The sequence below is a fragment of the Histoplasma capsulatum genome (genome assembly GCF_000150115.1).
Source record: "Histoplasma capsulatum G186AR genomic scaffold supercont2.10, whole genome shotgun sequence".
Classification (NCBI taxonomy): Eukaryota; Fungi; Ascomycota; class Eurotiomycetes; order Onygenales; family Ajellomycetaceae; genus Histoplasma; species Histoplasma capsulatum.
In genome coordinates this window covers 743,868-761,032 of record NW_025544810.1, presented here as the reverse complement: position 1 = coordinate 761,032, position 17,165 = coordinate 743,868, and the positions used below count along the sequence as shown (strand labels likewise).

Sequence of the window (17,165 nt, the reverse complement as noted above, 5' to 3'; positions counted from 1 at the left end):
AACGTTGTATACTTTTTGTCTCATTGTCTGATTTCCTCACTTTTTATCACACTACATTTCTTTCTATAAACTTATTCTATGGTTTGCTTATCCAGCCACCCGCTTTGCGTTTCAATTATACAGTACATTCATACGCTGTACATAATACTAATCATTTACGCCAGGCATCGATTTGCGCCGAAGGATCCTTCTAGCAGTGTTGCCAGTGGTTTTGTGCCAAAGGCCCTGATATGATATTACGAAATCTCCATGACTTAACTTTATTTGGTGGGGTGGGATATTTGCCCCACAGATGCCTTTTGTACCATACACCTATTCTCCTTTTATACTCCTACTACCATCGTTGCTTTCTCAGTATTCAACATACCCCCAATACTTTCCTTCTTCAATCAATAGAAATCTAATGATGTTTGTATGTGGAGATATATAATAGACTAAGGATGAGTTATACTAAAATCTCTTCTCTAAGATGATACATAAAGATATGGATAAGAGAATGGAAGTCTCTGCCTGCCCGCCTGCATGATCTCAGCTGTATCTCAAATACTAGCATTGCAACCTGCCTATTTACTTACAGATCAGATTGCAAATGAATCAAGATTAAAGACTAAAGATTACTAGCCACCAGCCTGTGAGGTAAATCGATGGAAGCAAAATACAACTCTTACATATGAAGGTTAGTGGTGGATATACGGGAACTTACCAAGGTTATAATTTAAAGTTTCTGCTGATCGTTTTAGGTCCAGAAACAACACTAGCCGTGTAAGTATTAGCACCTCTCCTTCGTATTATTTGATATCTATGCATTCTACGCATCAACGAATGACTGCATGAAGTTATAATCTACCCCAAGAACTGGCGCTGAGGCAATTTACAGGCCAGGTCATTTCCAACATATATACTTCCATAGCTACCCTGCCAACGTGGAAGCTAGTACAAGTAACCAACTGGGCGTCCCTTGCGAATGGCGCCACTAACGTTGAGCGTGATTGACAGTATGTACTGGCAGTAGATGCGATATCTCTCCGTCCGCCATTTGTCTGCCTTTGACGAAATAAGTGCTGTATTTTTTCGCTTGAATATGTCGCTAATTGCCTTTTATTGGGGTTTAGATGATCTGAAAGATGTGATACAACATCTATTCGAAATCCAATCCGCTGTTCATGGATATCTGGGGTCCGAAACACAACAAGAACTTGTGCGAAAAATGTGAGCTATTTTGCACCCCTTTGGTACTTGTGGTTTCCGTATCCCATATAAACACGTCTACCTGTTGGGAATTAAAAGCAGTGTCATCATGGTTGAGCATCACGGTTGAGCCACCATGGTTACGCGCCATGCCTGTTGGTTCATAAAACAAAGCAACAATCAAACCCACGGGAAGAGAGAAAGACGAGGGAAAAGACGCCTTACACACTCTGCATCATCGTTCCACTTTTGAAAACCTGCGATATATTAACTCGAGTGACAATACTAGAAAATCCTTGACCCTCTCCCTATCAACCCTCTCAGAGCATTCCCGCCCGGACCCCTCGGCTTCCCCATCCCAAACATCCCTACGCATAAATGATCCTGACCCGCCCCTCCAATCCGTTCAACTTCCCCCAGAAATCATAGACTATGTCGACGCAGCACGCAACCCGGACATTTACACGCGAGAATTCGTCGAACTTGTACAACGTGGCAACCAGGACTTGAAAGGAAAGGTGCAGGCCTTTGCCAGTTTCCGGGACATTCTCGCGAGGGAGATGGCGAGCGCGATGCCCGAGTGTAAAGGGGAGGTTGAGAGGGTGCTGAGAGTTACTGGCGGAAGTGCCAGCAGTTAAAAAAACCAGTTTAGAGCTACATGTATATGATAGCTTGTATGAAAGTAGCTAGAATGTATTTGATGACGTCGACCTTGTGAGGCGAGAATTACCATATTCTAGTACTCAGCTAGTATTACCTTTCTTACATACTATAAAAGCCAGCGCACACCTTCACCAGACATATAGTACTACTAGTCAATCAATCTTCAATAGCGGATCTTAGAAATTGTAACAGCTAGCCCCAAGTCGTGTGTGTGTGTGTGTGTGTGTGTGTGTGTGTGTGTGTGTGTGTGTGGGTACCAGTACCACGTATAAGCATAGGCCCCCCTACTGAACAAAGCCTTGGCGGCTAGTTAATTACTGCCGCCTCCATCCGCCTTGTTCACCCTCTCTTCTGCTATCGCGACGGGGACACCCACGCCTTGACGGAGCCGGTTTCCCAGGTCATATCTGTCTCATCATGGCCAGCTCCAGGGCTCAGCGGTTCAATCCCATTGCCTTCACACCCTGGCCGGTAACATGTATCACAACAATCGTGTATCTCGCATTACTTATTCCAATCCTCGTCATAAACCTTGTCGTTCCTTCCGCTCCAGAAACGAATCCCAAGGGCGTGAATCTTACAGAAGCTTGGAGAGATCTTCAGCACTTAACTGGAGGTTTTCATCCTTATAATAGCCGGCGGAATGACGAAGTTCACGAATGGCTTCTAAGCAGAATCAATTCGATCATTCGCCCTACGGTTGAGGCCGGACAACGTTCTTCCGCTACTGATAACTTGCCGGAAGTTTTCGTTTTTGACGATAATCGGTCGAACTTAACATATTCTAACGGCGGAGTTGGTAAGACCTCAATTGTGGGAGTATATTTTGAAAGCACGAATATCATAGTTTATATACGAGGGAGCGAAGATGACTTGGAGAACTGGTGGGAGCGCTCGAATGGGAAACCAAAGGGGAAAGGAGGTGTTCTCGTGAACGCTCATTACGACAGCGTTTCAACCGGATATGGCGCCACTGATGATGGAATAGGCGTTGTGAGTTTGCTGCAGCTCCTCAGATACTTCACGACTCCTGGAAACAACCCCCGTAAAGGTCTCGTTTTGCTCTTCAATAACGGGGAAGAAGATTACTTGAACGGAGCCCACGTATTTAGCCAGCATCCACTTTCAAACTTTACGCATACGTTCTTGAACCTTGAGGGTGCAGGGGCTGGCGGCCGAGCTGCTCTTTTTCGAACCACAGACACAGAGGTTACACGATTTTACGGGAACACTAAGCACCCGTTTGGTTCTGTACTTGCTGCTGATGGCTTTAAAATGGGCCTGCTTCGTAGTCAGACTGACTATGTCGTGTTTAATGGTATCCTAGGACTTCGAGGACTTGATTTGGCCTTCATAGCCCCCAGAAGCCGATACCACACAGACCAAGATGACACACGACACACAAGTATTGATTCCTTGTGGCACATGCTTTCTGCTTCCATAGGAACCACCGAGGGTCTCGTTTCATACACAGGAATGGATTTCGATGGCAAATCAAAGGACCAAAACAAAGTGAACAGCGGTGCTGGCACCCTTGGTGTTTGGTTTGATATGTTTGGAACCGCCTTTGCTGTTTTTCGCCTCCATACTCTGTTTGCAATTTCAGTAGCTCTTCTGGTCATTGCCCCGTTGGTAATCTTCGTAACAAGTGTCATCTTATCTAAACAGACCGGATGTACTTGTTTTCGATGTCTAAGTCTTTGGAAGGAACCGGCGACCAGGTCTCCTTACGTGGTCTTCGTGGCTTTTCTCGCACCCCTATCATCTTGGTTACTGCCACGACTATTCCCATATGTTTAGCGTATTTGCTTGAGAAAGTCAATCCATATATCGTGCATTCCAGCCAATTTTCAGTGTGGAGCATGATGTTCTCTGCGTGGATATTCCTGGCTTGGTTTCTAGCATGTGCTGCCGACTTTTTCAGACCTTCAGCTCTTCACAGGGCATATAGTTACACATGGATATTCATCGCAACGTGGATCATGCTTGTCATTAACACGGTTTACGCAAACCAAAAGGGCATTGCTGCTGGATATTTTCTATTATTTTACTTTGCTGGCGCGTTTCTCGCGACTTGGATTTCCTACCTGGAACTCTTCGCTCTTCCGAGAAAAGGGGATTTTGCCCGCCAGACCACAGGACGGCGCCCAAGCAGCCTCAGCAGCAGGTTGCTGACTTCTTCCGCGGACGAGCTACGATCTAATGCTAGTCCCAGTACTGCTGAATTTCCCGGAGCTGCAGGGGAAGATACCGACCCCACAGAATCTACCTCCCTGCTTCGTGGCCAACGAACCACGTTTGCAAATTATCGAACTAGTGGCCCTGGTGGTGCAGCAGAAGAGACAGATGAGCGAGAAGATATCAACAAAGGAGGCACTTTCGAGCATGAACAGTCATGGAGCTGGACGTTGCCCAGGTGGACATGGGTGTTACAGCTCTTGCTTCTAGCTCCTATCGTCCTCATTCTTGTCGGCCAGCTTGCTCTTTTTTTGACCGCCTCCATGTGCCAGGTTGGTTCGGACGGAGTCTCTACCTTCGTCGTCTACCTGGCATGTGCTGTTTTTACAACTCTTCTATGCATACCTTTATTCCCCCTGATCCATCGATTCACATACCACATCCCAACATTCTTGTTCCTCGTATTTATTGGTACTCTAATTTATAATTTGGTGGCCTTTCCCTTCTCGCCTGCCAACCGTTTAAAGACGTTCTTCATCCAGGAAGTCGACCTGGACAACGGTTCGAATACGGTATCGCTCACCGGCATTCAACCATATCTTACGGATGCAATCAACTCTATACCAAGTGCAGCAGGCCAAAATATAACCTGCGACAAAACGACCCCTTTTGGTAAATTGGAAAGATGTTCCTGGAGCGGGCTCTCTCCAAACGTTCTCGGCCAAGGCCGTGAAAGGGACACTGAAATCGTCCCTGACAAATGGATAACCTACAACATAACGAAAACAGTAGGCAAAAACAAAGCACGCATCGAAATTTCCGGCCGGAACACACGAGCTTGCAAGCTCAAATTTGACAGGGCAGTCGCGAATTTCCAGGTTTCAGGTTCTGCAGTAGACCACCGTATGCCCCCCACTTCCCGCCAAGGAGTTGCGGAAATCAGACTCTGGAGTCGAACGTGGGAAAATACTTGGGTCGTCGATATAAACTGGCATGAGAGCGCTGACGAGTCGGACGACGACGACGACGATGATGAGAAGCACGACGCTCCCCAAAACGTATTGAGCGGAAAGGCCATCTGTATGTGGAGTGACGCTAACCAGCCGGGTGTGATACCGGCACTGGATGAAGTGCGGCTATATGCACCTAGCTGGATTGCTATTTCTAAGGCAGCGGATGGCCTTGTCGAGGCCAGCCATAGCTTCACCATCCAATGATACCATCACTTTTTTGCTGAGAAGAACATTTTTCTTTTTATCTCTGTTTTTTTTTTTCCTTCCCATTTGGTTGTCATTACGGGTCTGGTGTTTGATATATGAACTGTTGGCTTCCATTTTCGATCATGCCACTCTTGTTTACATAGCTCCCCAGTTCTAGTTAATCAGTTTCTAATCAGTTTAGTTTTCCTTTCTTTTTGTGTATTATTCGGTTAAGGAATGAAGGACTGACTCGAAGGAATTCCATATACTTTCCATTTACCCACTTCAACTGGATTTTTACTTGATGCCAAGCCACCACCGAGCGGACGCGAATGTTTATTTCAACCTCCCTGCGCTACAAAGATTTCCTTCGCCGGGGAGAGTGCTAACTACGAGTAAGCTCCCACAATAACGAACCAAGTTTTGTGATGCTTGGGACGTTAACAGCTGCTTTGATCAATGTATTAAAAATATTTGCGGAAGCCTCATATTTAGGCAAAATGCGACAAGGATATTCCCCAAAGACACTGAATCAATTCCTTTCATAACTTGTTATATATTAATGAAAGCTGCGTTAGTACGTGCTTGCCTTTTGGGTAGTCGAAGACATGAAGTCTGCGGTCTTTAGCCGTATTTCTCATTTATATCAGTCTTGAGATATCCGGAGGTGACGGTTCTGTACTGGCTAGACCCGATTGAAGCTGTCCCATCATCTCCTTTATTCGTTGATGGCGGTTGAGATATCTTCAAGATATCCTTTTCAAATTATTCATTGCAGCAATAAAGCATGGAAATACATGTGTTTCCTTCACTCCTCTTTAGGAGTTATTCAGTGAATTAATACGGAAGGATTAATTCTAAAAACTCGTCCCCAAGATGGCACATTGTCACAGCTGGAAAAATCCCTATTTCTCACAGGATTTCATAAGAACAAGTATGTGTTCATGCATGAAGCCAATTTTGCGAAGAATTTATATGGAGAAGAATCCCCAATCTTCTTTATCATATTCACTCTGATGTTGTAATCTGTCATATCAACCCAGTTTAGCGCCAAGAGCAAGAATGAGGTTTAACACAACTTTTTCCTTTACAATCCTCGTCACCTCAGCTTGCTTCACTTCCTGAGGCGGCTGCCTTTTTCTTTTTGGCTTCTTTCATCTCGCCTGTGCATATCATTTGTATATCTCGAAGTCTGTTATGGCCCTTTTGAGAGGCCCCCTTGAATCAAACGTCAGAATGGGAACGCTTCATCCAAGGCCTCGTTATCTGACTGGCCACCTCCCCTCTCCGCGCATGCTTGATAGCGAGATTTCGAAGTACCGTAGTCCGCAGATCGACCTCAAAGAAGCTGTTTACTCCCTAGCTGCGGCGGTCCTATATGCCCGACACTCACAGTACGTTGAATCCCTCGAGGAGCACACTGACGTCCTTCGGCGCGGTTCCTCCCTTCTCTCCCGCGCACCTGTGTGGTTCAACATCGGCTCCCTCTGGGCCTCAGTGGGCGATCTCCGTCGAGCATTGGACGCATACGAGCTTAGTATCAACGAGGATCGTGAATTCACAATATCATGGTTTAGTAAGGGGATCTGTCATTTCCTACTGAGAGAGTATTGCCAATCTATGATTACTTTCAGGAAGTGTTCGTCAACCTTTAAGGTGTTTTCCCAGGTTACATTATTCGATGACTATAGTCTGGATTTCGTTCTTGTGAAGGATGATGTCGTGTGGAATGCCAACGTTGCCAAACGCCGCTATAAAATGCAAAGCGCATTGTGTGGAGTGGACGATCTCGAATCAAAGCTACGGCGTGGCCACCTTAACCTGTTTCTTGGACCGCATAAGGATTGCTTTAAATTGCACGAGATGTTCTTAAAGAAGGGCGGATCTAGATTGAAGGGGGCTCTGTCATTGATCCCACGTCCACTAACTATTCGAAAGCGTTCTTGCTACAAGCACCGGAAGTTTACTTATGTTGGTTTCTCAGACATGCAAAAAGGTGAACCCAAGGTCGTTCTTAAAATCCCAGTCTCCAGAGGACAATCAACAGCAAATTCTAAACCCCAAGGGCCACAGGGTAAAGCTAACACTACTGGGATATCACGCTTTCCGTCTGTTATCCCGCGCAAACGAATCCCCTCCTCACCAACTCTATCTTCCAGCAGAGGGCAAAGCTCCTGTGAACGGTCCGCGCTAGTAACTACGTTCCCTCTCTCACCACCAACTCTAAGGAGAAGAGGGCATGGAGCTGACCCTCACTTTGTGACTGGGCAAAATAGAGTATGTAGAAAAGGTGGATGGCAAACCCCGTCGCCAGATATACAACAAGGACAGGCATATACACCGGCTAAGGAGTCATTTCCATCACGATTAACTCCATTTTCTAGGTCAGAAAGGGGTACTTTCTCACAGACTCGACTTTCAGGGGTAGATCAGATGCCCTCCTCCGTATTTCCTGCACCTCCCCAGCCATGCCCAAGCTTAATGCAGCGGGGACTACTGCGGATTTCAAACCCATCAGTGGACAATGCCTATAATGAGAATAACCATGATGTTAACAAGAATACCACAGCTACCCAACTGCGCACCCCTAACCCCAGCTCGATCACGACCAATGCCGCTGATAGAGGTTATGACAGCGACACCACGGAACAAAACAACCATGGAAATGAGACCATGCTCTGTGTCTTAGGTTTGGACAGGACACCTGAAGAGCGAAACAGGAGCGATACACACTCACGTATTATCACTCCTTCCGTTGAAACATCCGTGTCCCATGAAACCTTCTATTCGGTTCCTGAAGGGTCAAGTAATAGGATAAGCGAAACGGCGCCATCGACGCCATCATCAACGCCATCATCAACTTCATGTTCCATCTCCGCTGCTAGCGTTATCCAAAACAATTCCCCAAACCTGCGCCTTCGTCCACGGATCTTTGACAGTATTTTGAATTTTCTACCAATTGCTGAAACGGGGGACATAGCGCGCAGTCGTCGTCGCTATGTTGGTATTGGTTCTTCCGCAGCCGGGACGAATCAACAGTCACCCGGAAATGACAATGGGGTCTAGCAATCACAATTCGAAGCGAAGGGTGAAAACCCAAAACCAGGACTACCTTGAGCACGCAGAGGATAAATAATGATGGCTGTGATGGCTGAATGTACGCTGTATGCGTGCCTGTATTACTGACATGATCGTTTTCATTCTCCTTTTTTTTCATCCTCCTTTCAACCTTTTCTTGCCTGCAACGACAATATACAGAGAAGACTATCTATCTGTGACGATTTTCAGCGAGCCAGCAACTATATCATACGCCAGCATGTCCGCTATTCACTTCACTTCGTTATTTCTTTCCCACGCTCTCTTTTCGAATGATGAGAGAATAAATAGGTCGCGAGGGGAATAGGATGAAGCGCAGAATGATCTATTGGGTTTCATTCAACCGAAGTCAAAGTGGCTATCACCAAGCTATCTAAACTGGGAAGCATAGAGGACGAAGAAATACAGAACCGCAAGTGATACAGCCATATTAATCATGTCATGCTTTCATCTTCTCTGTATTCTCATCTTCTAAAATAGGTTGTTTACATTCAAATCGTAACTTAATTTTACGGAAGGGCTTTATTCGTAATTACGTCCTCCATCTCTCCAAGCAAAGATATCGTAAGAAGAAAAATAAATAACCCGAGGCGGAAAATAGTTGTGAAAAGAAAATACAGAAGCAAGAGGAAGGCAGAACTATCTCGTCTAGCAAACTGAAAAGCAGGAAAGGGCAAATTGAGATGAAAACTAGAAGACAAAAGGAGGCAAAAGAGATAATAAGCGTCATAATAAAACAAAAGCCTGTAGACGCTTGTTCTACACTATTGACTTCAAGCAAGGGTCGCTGATTCTTTCTCGTTGTAATCTCAACCAAATCCTCATTGCAGGAGCTACATGGTGAGAACTAGTCTGTATGATCAACAAAACCTAAAAAGCAGTAACAGGAAGAACGAAAAGCGAAGCAACATATAATCATAGCCATGTAGTAATAATAGAGATAAATGAAGAGGGAAATAGAGAATTCAAAAACAAGGGGCAGAGCTTCATTGATGGCCCTGTCTTTCTTTATCGTTTGAAATTTGGAGGCTGATGAATGGGGAATGAATTGCAGCATGAAACGTGTGTAGCGGTCTGAAGAAATACCATTTTATGAGATAGAAGAGATGCTCCAGCCATCGCTTTTAATCTCCCCCTTTCTGCACAAGGGGGTATGTTGTTCTTATGGGCAATGTTATGCACCATGTTAAAAAATAGTCTCGTTAGATTGTGTCTCATCGTTTGCGGGTTTCAGCTCTATATGTCGATATATTCTGTGCGCAATACGCTGGCATCCATCTCTCAACCGGGCTCGCCATCTTTAACTGATGACTAGGGCTAAACAACTGCGGGATGGCAGCGGCATTATGTTCATTTATGAACCAGTAGCGACATTTGCAATATCGAGCTGGTGTTTATTAAGGTGATGACCTTAATATACTGGGTGTCGAATGGCAGAATGACGGTGGGAAAGAAATATGACTAGAGTCGTTGATTCTCATCCGAGAGGGGCAGCCGGGGTTCCTCCATCCATTATCTCACTGTCATCCTCATCATTAATGACGGCGGCATGCATAAGGCCCGTCATTTGACCCTCCGCTTCGTCTAACTCATCAGAATCGTCATACATCGTTCCATCTTCGGTCTCTAGGCGATAAGGAACCATCGTACGATTAAGGAAATCACGCAAAGCGCTGACTCCTTCGCCGCTGAACACACAGAAAACATCGCGTTGCTGCTGGGTGAATTCAGGAGGAGCTTCGCGGCAAAACGCTATCAATTCTTCTCGAAGGAATGCTTGGATGCCAGTAAGACTCAGATGAGTGAGCCGTGGGCAACTGTTCAGCAACGAATGAATTCCCTAAATAGAAGTTTCGATCAACATTTATTCTCAGTCATTGCAGGAAAGGAGAAGCGGAGAGAACAAAACTAGATAAGGTAAAAACCATCAACATACTTCCATTGTCAAGTGGACGCAGTAGCTAAGATGTACTCGTTCCAGACAGCTAGTCCCTGAAGAATGCTGGGACACTTTAGACTTTGCTAGGGCCAATATACTGCGATCCGTAATTGCCTGACACTTGACAAGACCTATCCGTCTCAGTTTCGGAAGAGTAGCCAATTTCTGGACACTGTTGTCTGTCAATCTGTTGCAGCATGCCAAATCAATATATCGGATACGGTTGCATGATTTGATCAGCTGAATCACCGCAGTATCAGTAATGTTGGAGCAGTGGCCTAGATGGATGTAATGGATGTTCTTCCCTAGTTTGCAAATAGAATACACTGAATGATCAGTGATGAATCTACATTTTGCTAAAACTAAGTTTCTCAACCTCGGTGCGGAGTTAATGATTTTTTGCACAGCTGCATCCCCAATGTTTTCGCATGCAGTCAGATCCAAGATCCGAAGGCTGTCGAATACTAGCTCATCGGGAAGGTCGACAAAAGCGTTGTTGTCAATCTCAGTACAATGGGCCAATCTTAATTCTCGAAGGTTCCGAAGGGTAGATAGAAGGGCGGTGACGGACGAGCTGGTTATTAACCTGCACCCCTGAAGGTCGATTTCCAATATGGATGGGCAGTTCGCAGCAAATGATTGTATTGACCGATCAGTGGCTTGAGCAACCCCATTTAATTTCAACTATTTGCCGTTAGCAAAGTACCAGGAAGTTCATCTCGTATGGAGAGAAAATATACCCTCTTAATTTGACGACAATTCTCTGCAATGGAGATAAGCGATTCATCTGTCACCTTGATGCAGCCGGAAATGTTCAATCCCTGAAGTCTCAGGCAGTTCCTTGCGACTACAAACAAAGTATGGTCCGTCAGAGACTTGAGATCGGAGACATCTAAAGCCTGGAGATGTTTATTCCCATCCACAAGATCCGACACTCCATTGTCCGTAAGCATGGAGCAATTAGTCAGAGTCAGGCGCTCAATTCGTTTGCAACGCGAGAAGGGAACCACTGATCCGTCGGAGATCTTTTTATTCAGGGCGGACAGGTTTAGTCGTTTCACGAGGTCGTGGTAATGAAAATAGCTGTTTGGTTCTGTAAACGCCCTTACTACCCTTTCCAAGTTATCCCAAGTGTTACAAGAGGGTCTATGCCACAGTATTCCCACACAATTGATTGCCCAAGTCCGAGACACCTGCATGCATCTCAGCATATCCGAGGGAGAGTTAAGTTTTGTGAATATGGAAATTAGGAGCTCGGGAGGTAGGCGGGAGATAGGTGGGAGAACAGCGTCGGGGTTAATATTGACATTGAGATCTCGAAAGGTGCCCATTCCCACTGAGGACTCCGAGTCATTCGCCAGATGCATGAAAAAATCAGTATCATCTTCCGCCGCACGCTCCGGAGAAGTGGAATTCGAAGATTCCGACGGGGCATCATCCCCCCGTAGTGGGGCCCTTGAACGTAGCATTGTCGACAGATTCAATATCCTGTTTGTGAAGGAATCGTCCTTAGCAAAACCACCAGATATCGTTCCCTCTCAGACTGTGTATCAAACCACTGAACCTCTCCAGTGTGTAACTGAGATCCTAATACCCAGCGTCGGACTTCTGGGTGGGGAAGTATGTAAGCGTTGCGGGGTGGCAGAGGAACCTAGTAGTATGCCGGGAGGTTGAAGCCGCAGATCTGTGAACAGCTCAAGAAATAACCTTTGGGGCTATTATGAGGGGATTCGGCGGGATGGAGAGCAGGCAGGAACTCCTCAGGTTTGTGCTGCAAGTCAACCGCATACGCAAGAGCGGGTTTGATGGTTGTACGAAACACCACCGTAGAACAGAGTTACAGGCGAACTAAGGCGGGATGTGAAGCAAAGGAAAGGTGAAGGAAACAACGAGTGGCCGGTTGCAGGAGGCCAGGAACAAAGGTGACAACGTATCTCCGTCAACGATAAGTGAGTGACAGCGGAACGGACTTCCAGCTGATGAAGGGATCAGGCGGTTGCGGCAACCCCCAAGTGAACGACGGCAGGATGATTGATAGAAGAGGAGTCAATAAGGCTGGGTGCTAGAGAAATAAGCGCTGGCGTGGGCCAATGGCGCAGAAGCCCTGAGCTGCGCGGCAGTGTCCGCGAATATGTTGCTTGTAACAAGATCCCAGAGGGAAGAATCATCGATAAACTATATTCGCCGGCAATAACAGTGCAGAGAGCATGAAAACACGAGGCGCTGAGGCAGGAGGATGCAGTTTGGCTTAACCTTGGGCCCACTGGAGTGGTCTGGTGCGCATTTCTGAGGAAATTCGCACGTTGCACGTTGTGGCCTCACACGATCAACAGAAGCAAGCGACAGACTAGACCAGCACTCTAGAGGTCATTTGGAAAATTATTTCAACCAAAATGCAAAAGCCTTTTTGTGTGTATATGATGTTGGTAACCCTGCCCTAGCTTGCACTTGGATTGTATGGGAATAGTACACCAACGAGGGGCTTCTTCTGGTGCGAGTCTATAAAAAGAATTTAGGATTCAAGATACTGGCTTTGGCTAATTCAAATATTGCACATAAAATTCATTAATCTCCTTGTTCAACACCTTGCTGCTGAAAATTCATATAATCCTACAACAGAGCCGCTTATACAGCAAAATGGTATCAAGATTTCTATTCAAGGCTCCGATCCGTGCCCTTCGCCCACCGCCTTAGCACATTCTTCTTCACCTTCCCAGTACTAGTTTTTGGAAGTTCGCGCACAGCTTCGACTTCCCTGGGGACCATAAACCGGCTGATACCGCCCACATGTTTTGCCCACTCAATCACGTCCTTGCCATCAAGTTTCTTGCCATCTCGCACTGTGATGAAAGCTTTCGGCCGCTCGCCCCAATGAGAATCAGGCACAGCCACCACTCCGACTTCAAATACGTCCGGATGTGTTGCAAGCATGGACTCTAATGCAACAGAGGATATGTTTTCTCCGCCTAGACAAACGCGCCAGAAGAATCCTTAGCATTTCACGGGAGATCGAAGACATCGAAAAGGGAAATGCAAGAAGAACTCGAGCATACTTACCGCTAATGATAATGTCTTTAGCACGGTCCAAAATTTGTATCGCTCCGTCTGGGTGCCATACAGCCAGATCCCCCGAATGGAGCACTCCTCCGCTAAACAACTTCTTCGTGTCATCAACATTTTTATAGTAACCCTTGGCACAAATGTTCCCAACAAATACAACCTCGCCTGTTTCCTCCCCATTCTTCTCGACATCGATAATCGTCCCTTCTGGGACGTCAGTCTTTATCACACGTACAGGAAGACTCGTTAAGAAGCCATGACCCTGCCGAGCCATCTTCTTATATTTATCCTCTGCCGGGATGGTATCCCACTGAGGCAAGTAATAGCCCTTTGTTATTGGTCCGTAAGTCTCAGTAAGCCCGTAGACGTGGACCGGTTGCAGGTTCAGTTTTGCCATCTGTTCAAAGAGGTGTGGTGTTGGGGGGCTTGCCGCAACCGTAACTCGGACGGGAGATGGAAGTACCTCTGCCTCTTTCGAGTTACAGAGAACAGTGTTGACGGTCGGTGCGGCACAATAGTGCGTGACTCCCTCTTCTTTGAGTAGTCTCCATATGAGCGAATAGTCGACCTTGCGCAGGCAGTAATGTGTGCCTCTGGCTGCCGTGACAGCCCACGGGAACGTCCATCCTAAAAAAAGAATCTCGGTTAACTTGACGGGGCAAAAGAAAAGAGAAAAAAACGGAAGAATGGAAGAAAGAAAATTAGAAGAAAAGGAGACGCAAATCAATAAATTCTCCAAGGGCCAGGGTATAAACTAACCCATAGCGTGGAACATTGGCAACGTCCAAAGGTACCGGCATCGGCCCTGATTGAAGTTTAGTCCGGACTCTATTACATTTGCGAGAGCTGCAAGATAGCAGCCGCGGTGGATGTACTCAACACCCTTGGGTCGTGAAGTGGTGCCGCTCGTGTACGCGAGCGCAATGAGCACATCTTCGTCTGGCGTCTGAGCTTCCAATCCCTGCCACCCACGGTTTCCGGATGAAGCATCAAAATGAAGGCCTTCCAATACAGCTTGATCGAACGGCCCGCTAAGTTCCCCTTCTACAGCATCCGTATCTGTGTCGATAATCAGAGGCACATGCCCATTTTGCTTCTTGAACTCGTTGAGAAGCGGGACAAATTCTTCGTCCACAACGATGGCATCGACTTCGGAGTGGTTGAAGATATACGAAATGTCTTCTGGTTTTAACCTATAATTGACAGCTTGAGCTTGAATTTTAGTATGGAGGGGCTACAGAATGGAAAGCAAGGAAGGTATCATCGTACCAACATTGACCGCGCCGGCTGCGGCAATCGCAAAAATCGACTCCAAAAAGGCTGGAGTGTTAGGGCATAATATGCCAACTCTCTTGAAGCCATGTCTTTTTAGGTAGTAAGCAAAACCCCGCGCGCGATCCGCTGTCTCGATGTATGATCTCCTCAAGACCTTGTTGTTTGTGGTGACATGATAAATAGCTTGGGCCTGTCCGTAACAGAATGCTTCCAATTAGCGAAATGCAACGAGAAGAGCTGTGCTATTTTATAAAGAGCATACATCCGGTTCAATAGCAGCTGCGCGCGGGAGGAAGAATGTAGGAGAAAGCGTATGTCGATTAAACGGGTGGGAGAAATCCCCTTTGGGGTCTGTGGACCATGAGGATGCGGGGAGAAAGTGCTGGGTGAGATTTCGCAAACGGCTAGTTGCCCTGGACATGTTGAAGAAACGCGAAGAAATGGCTGAACGACGCACAATCATAAATGGTGATACTTTCTGAGCACAAGAAAAGAGAACATCAGGGGCAGAGAGGAGATTGAGTCCCTTCTAACATCGCTGTTGCTCCCTCTTCAGCGCCCAAAAGCTTTCCCCGAGTTTTCACCGAAACGCAACCCCCAAAGCCCCCACAAACCTTAAGACGCCATAGTTGCCCACCCCTATAGATCATTCGTTTCGCAAAGCACAAATCACAATGTGGGTAATTATGACTTTTATAAAAATTTGAGCCACACTCGCAACATGCCTAGAAATTTATTGAACAAGAAACCATTCAGATTAAGCGCCATGGAAGATTTTATAGAGACAGGCAGTTATGAAGTAATATGAACAAGGCATCATCCCAATAGCTCCCAGCTTAAAATAATCAATATTTTTTGACTTATTTTTCCCTGCTCCCCTCTCAATCACTTTGCCCTTGATTCATTAAAGGTGTATTCCGTGATATTATAGGTACAGGCCGATTGGTTTGCCGTTCACATTGCACCCAGCTCTACCCTCGAAGAACCTAATGCCAGCCATTACCCCGACCCAGAAATCTAATAGCCATACTCTGCCAACTGGGTCTTTGTCTTTTGGTCCACATTGGCAGTCTTCTGGGCTTGTACAAGTTGTCTCCGCGCGGCCTTCTTGCGCTCGTAGTATGCGGATCCCTTGACCTTTCTCCTCTCCTCGAGTCTAAAAATAACATGATAGTTAGCAGCAGATCAATCATGGTCCCAAGTTTGCAATAATGAGCTTTGGAATGCATGAGGAGGATTTGTTGTTGGGGCTAACCTTGCAACAACATCCTGGTACTTCCAGCCAACCTCATGACTCAACCGTCCAACAGTGCAGTATTTGCGGCCCGGCTTCAGTCTGAGGACTCGGAGGGCCTGGGGAACGACAACCCGCTTCTTTTTGTCATACGGTGGTGGGACACCCTCGAAGACCTTTAGTCTCTCCATGGCAGCGGCGCCACGAGCGCTCTTGTGAGGAATCATACCCCGGACAGCCTTGTAGAAAATGCGGGAAGGAGCACGGAAATGGAAAGGACCTGCACTTCCGTATTAGTGGATTTGGTCGTCTGCAACTTAGGGAATTTTGTGGTCTCATTATTCTCACCTCCTCGAGTCGGGTTGAAACGGGTGATCTTGCGGAGGTAGGCATGGTACTTCACTATAAGCGATAAGATAAAATCGAGTCAGCCACGGAATCCATCTTGAAATACTTCAACAACCGAAATTATTCCTCTTTTCCCCAAATCTTCGAATGTCGGTTTTCACCATAGTTGCAAAAAGGAGAGGGATATATCGTACGCTTAGCGCGGAAGAATTCGCCAGAGATGTTGAGGGCTTCACATCGCACTACAACAATCTTCTGGCCATTGAGCAACTGCTTGGCCACAATGCTAGCCAGGCGACCAAGGAGATGTCCCTTGCCGTCGATGACGACCTATATCCATCACAAAAACCCAGTCAGTTTTTCCAAGCCCTTATCGAAAATGTGCAAATCCCAAGCCGACAGAGAGGTAAAACACACCACTGGCTCGAAGGTGGACATCGTGCTTTGTCACCGGTTCACAGTCAAGTATCCAGCAAGGCGATGAGCTATGCTCGATGATACACCTTGGATAGTGTATTGTCGAGTTAAGTGTCGTGTCGTTTGGTCGTTGTGGTCTCCTTCAAACCGCGCAAGTCGTAGGATCGATGGCAGAAATGGCTTAAGCGAGACTAGTTTGTGTGGACAAACCAGGCCCAGCCCTAAGTTGCCCAATAGAACTCAAGCACTCACGTGATATGGAACTATTTTCAAGATTTCCTCCGCAGCATCCCATTGTATAACTTGATCGAGATTCGATATCGAGAATCAGAGGCTCACTCCATCAATTTATGGGGATTTCATATTTCACCATCTGTGTCTGCAGCACACAGTGACATCTAGAAAATTTTTCCGCTACGTTTGTATGGAACTTGCAATAGAGCTCTAGCCTCGAATGTGTTTTTGTGCTGTCAAAGCTCTCCGACGCAGTTTTTATCCAGCTAAACTTACAGACCATATTTGCTCCCATATCTCAGATCAGCGTGTCTTACTCGATTGACCCAACGGT

General features: G+C 46.4%; 5 protein-coding genes across 5 annotated transcripts; 3 read left to right on the top strand and 2 right to left on the bottom strand.

Annotated features, from left to right (window-relative positions):
• Positions 1–964: 964 nt before the first annotated feature.
• Positions 965–1,826, top strand: HCBG_06911 (mediator complex subunit NUT2; the record flags this gene model as incomplete). Its single annotated transcript, XM_045433960.1, has 3 exons — positions 965–995; positions 1,113–1,209; positions 1,385–1,826. 3 exons carry the CDS (start codon positions 965–967, stop codon positions 1,824–1,826), a joined length of 570 nt encoding a protein of 189 aa, XP_045285441.1.
• Positions 1,827–2,268: 442 nt separating this feature from the next.
• On the top strand, positions 2,269–5,246 carry HCBG_06910 (peptidase family M28 family; the record flags this gene model as incomplete). The annotated part of the gene is made up of 2 exons (XM_045433959.1): positions 2,269–3,499; positions 3,520–5,246. 2 exons carry the CDS (start codon positions 2,269–2,271, stop codon positions 5,244–5,246), a joined length of 2,958 nt encoding a protein of 985 aa, XP_045285440.1.
• A 1,218-nt stretch (positions 5,247–6,464) lies between these two features.
• Positions 6,465–8,294, top strand: HCBG_06909 (uncharacterized protein; the record flags this gene model as incomplete). The annotated part of the gene is made up of 3 exons (XM_045433958.1): positions 6,465–7,505; positions 7,613–7,673; positions 7,798–8,294. The coding sequence occupies 3 exons, from the start codon at positions 6,465–6,467 to the stop codon at positions 8,292–8,294; spliced, it is 1,599 nt and encodes a 532-aa protein (XP_045285439.1).
• Positions 8,295–9,801: 1,507 nt separating this feature from the next.
• On the bottom strand, positions 9,802–11,732 carry HCBG_06908 (SCF E3 ubiquitin ligase complex F-box protein grrA; the record flags this gene model as incomplete). Its single annotated transcript, XM_045433957.1, has 3 exons — positions 9,802–10,164; positions 10,261–10,947; positions 11,004–11,732. 3 exons carry the CDS (start codon positions 11,730–11,732, stop codon positions 9,802–9,804), a joined length of 1,779 nt encoding a protein of 592 aa, XP_045285438.1.
• Positions 11,733–12,765: 1,033 nt separating this feature from the next.
• On the bottom strand, positions 12,766–16,618 carry HCBG_06907 (AMP dependent synthetase and ligase; the record flags this gene model as incomplete). The annotated part of the gene is made up of 10 exons (XM_045433956.1): positions 12,766–13,229; positions 13,321–13,950; positions 14,083–14,529; positions 14,593–14,788; positions 15,213–15,237; positions 15,629–15,754; positions 15,854–16,112; positions 16,181–16,234; positions 16,375–16,510; positions 16,598–16,618. 10 exons carry the CDS (start codon positions 16,616–16,618, stop codon positions 12,916–12,918), a joined length of 2,208 nt encoding a protein of 735 aa, XP_045285437.1.
• Positions 16,619–17,165: the final 547 nt, after the last annotated feature.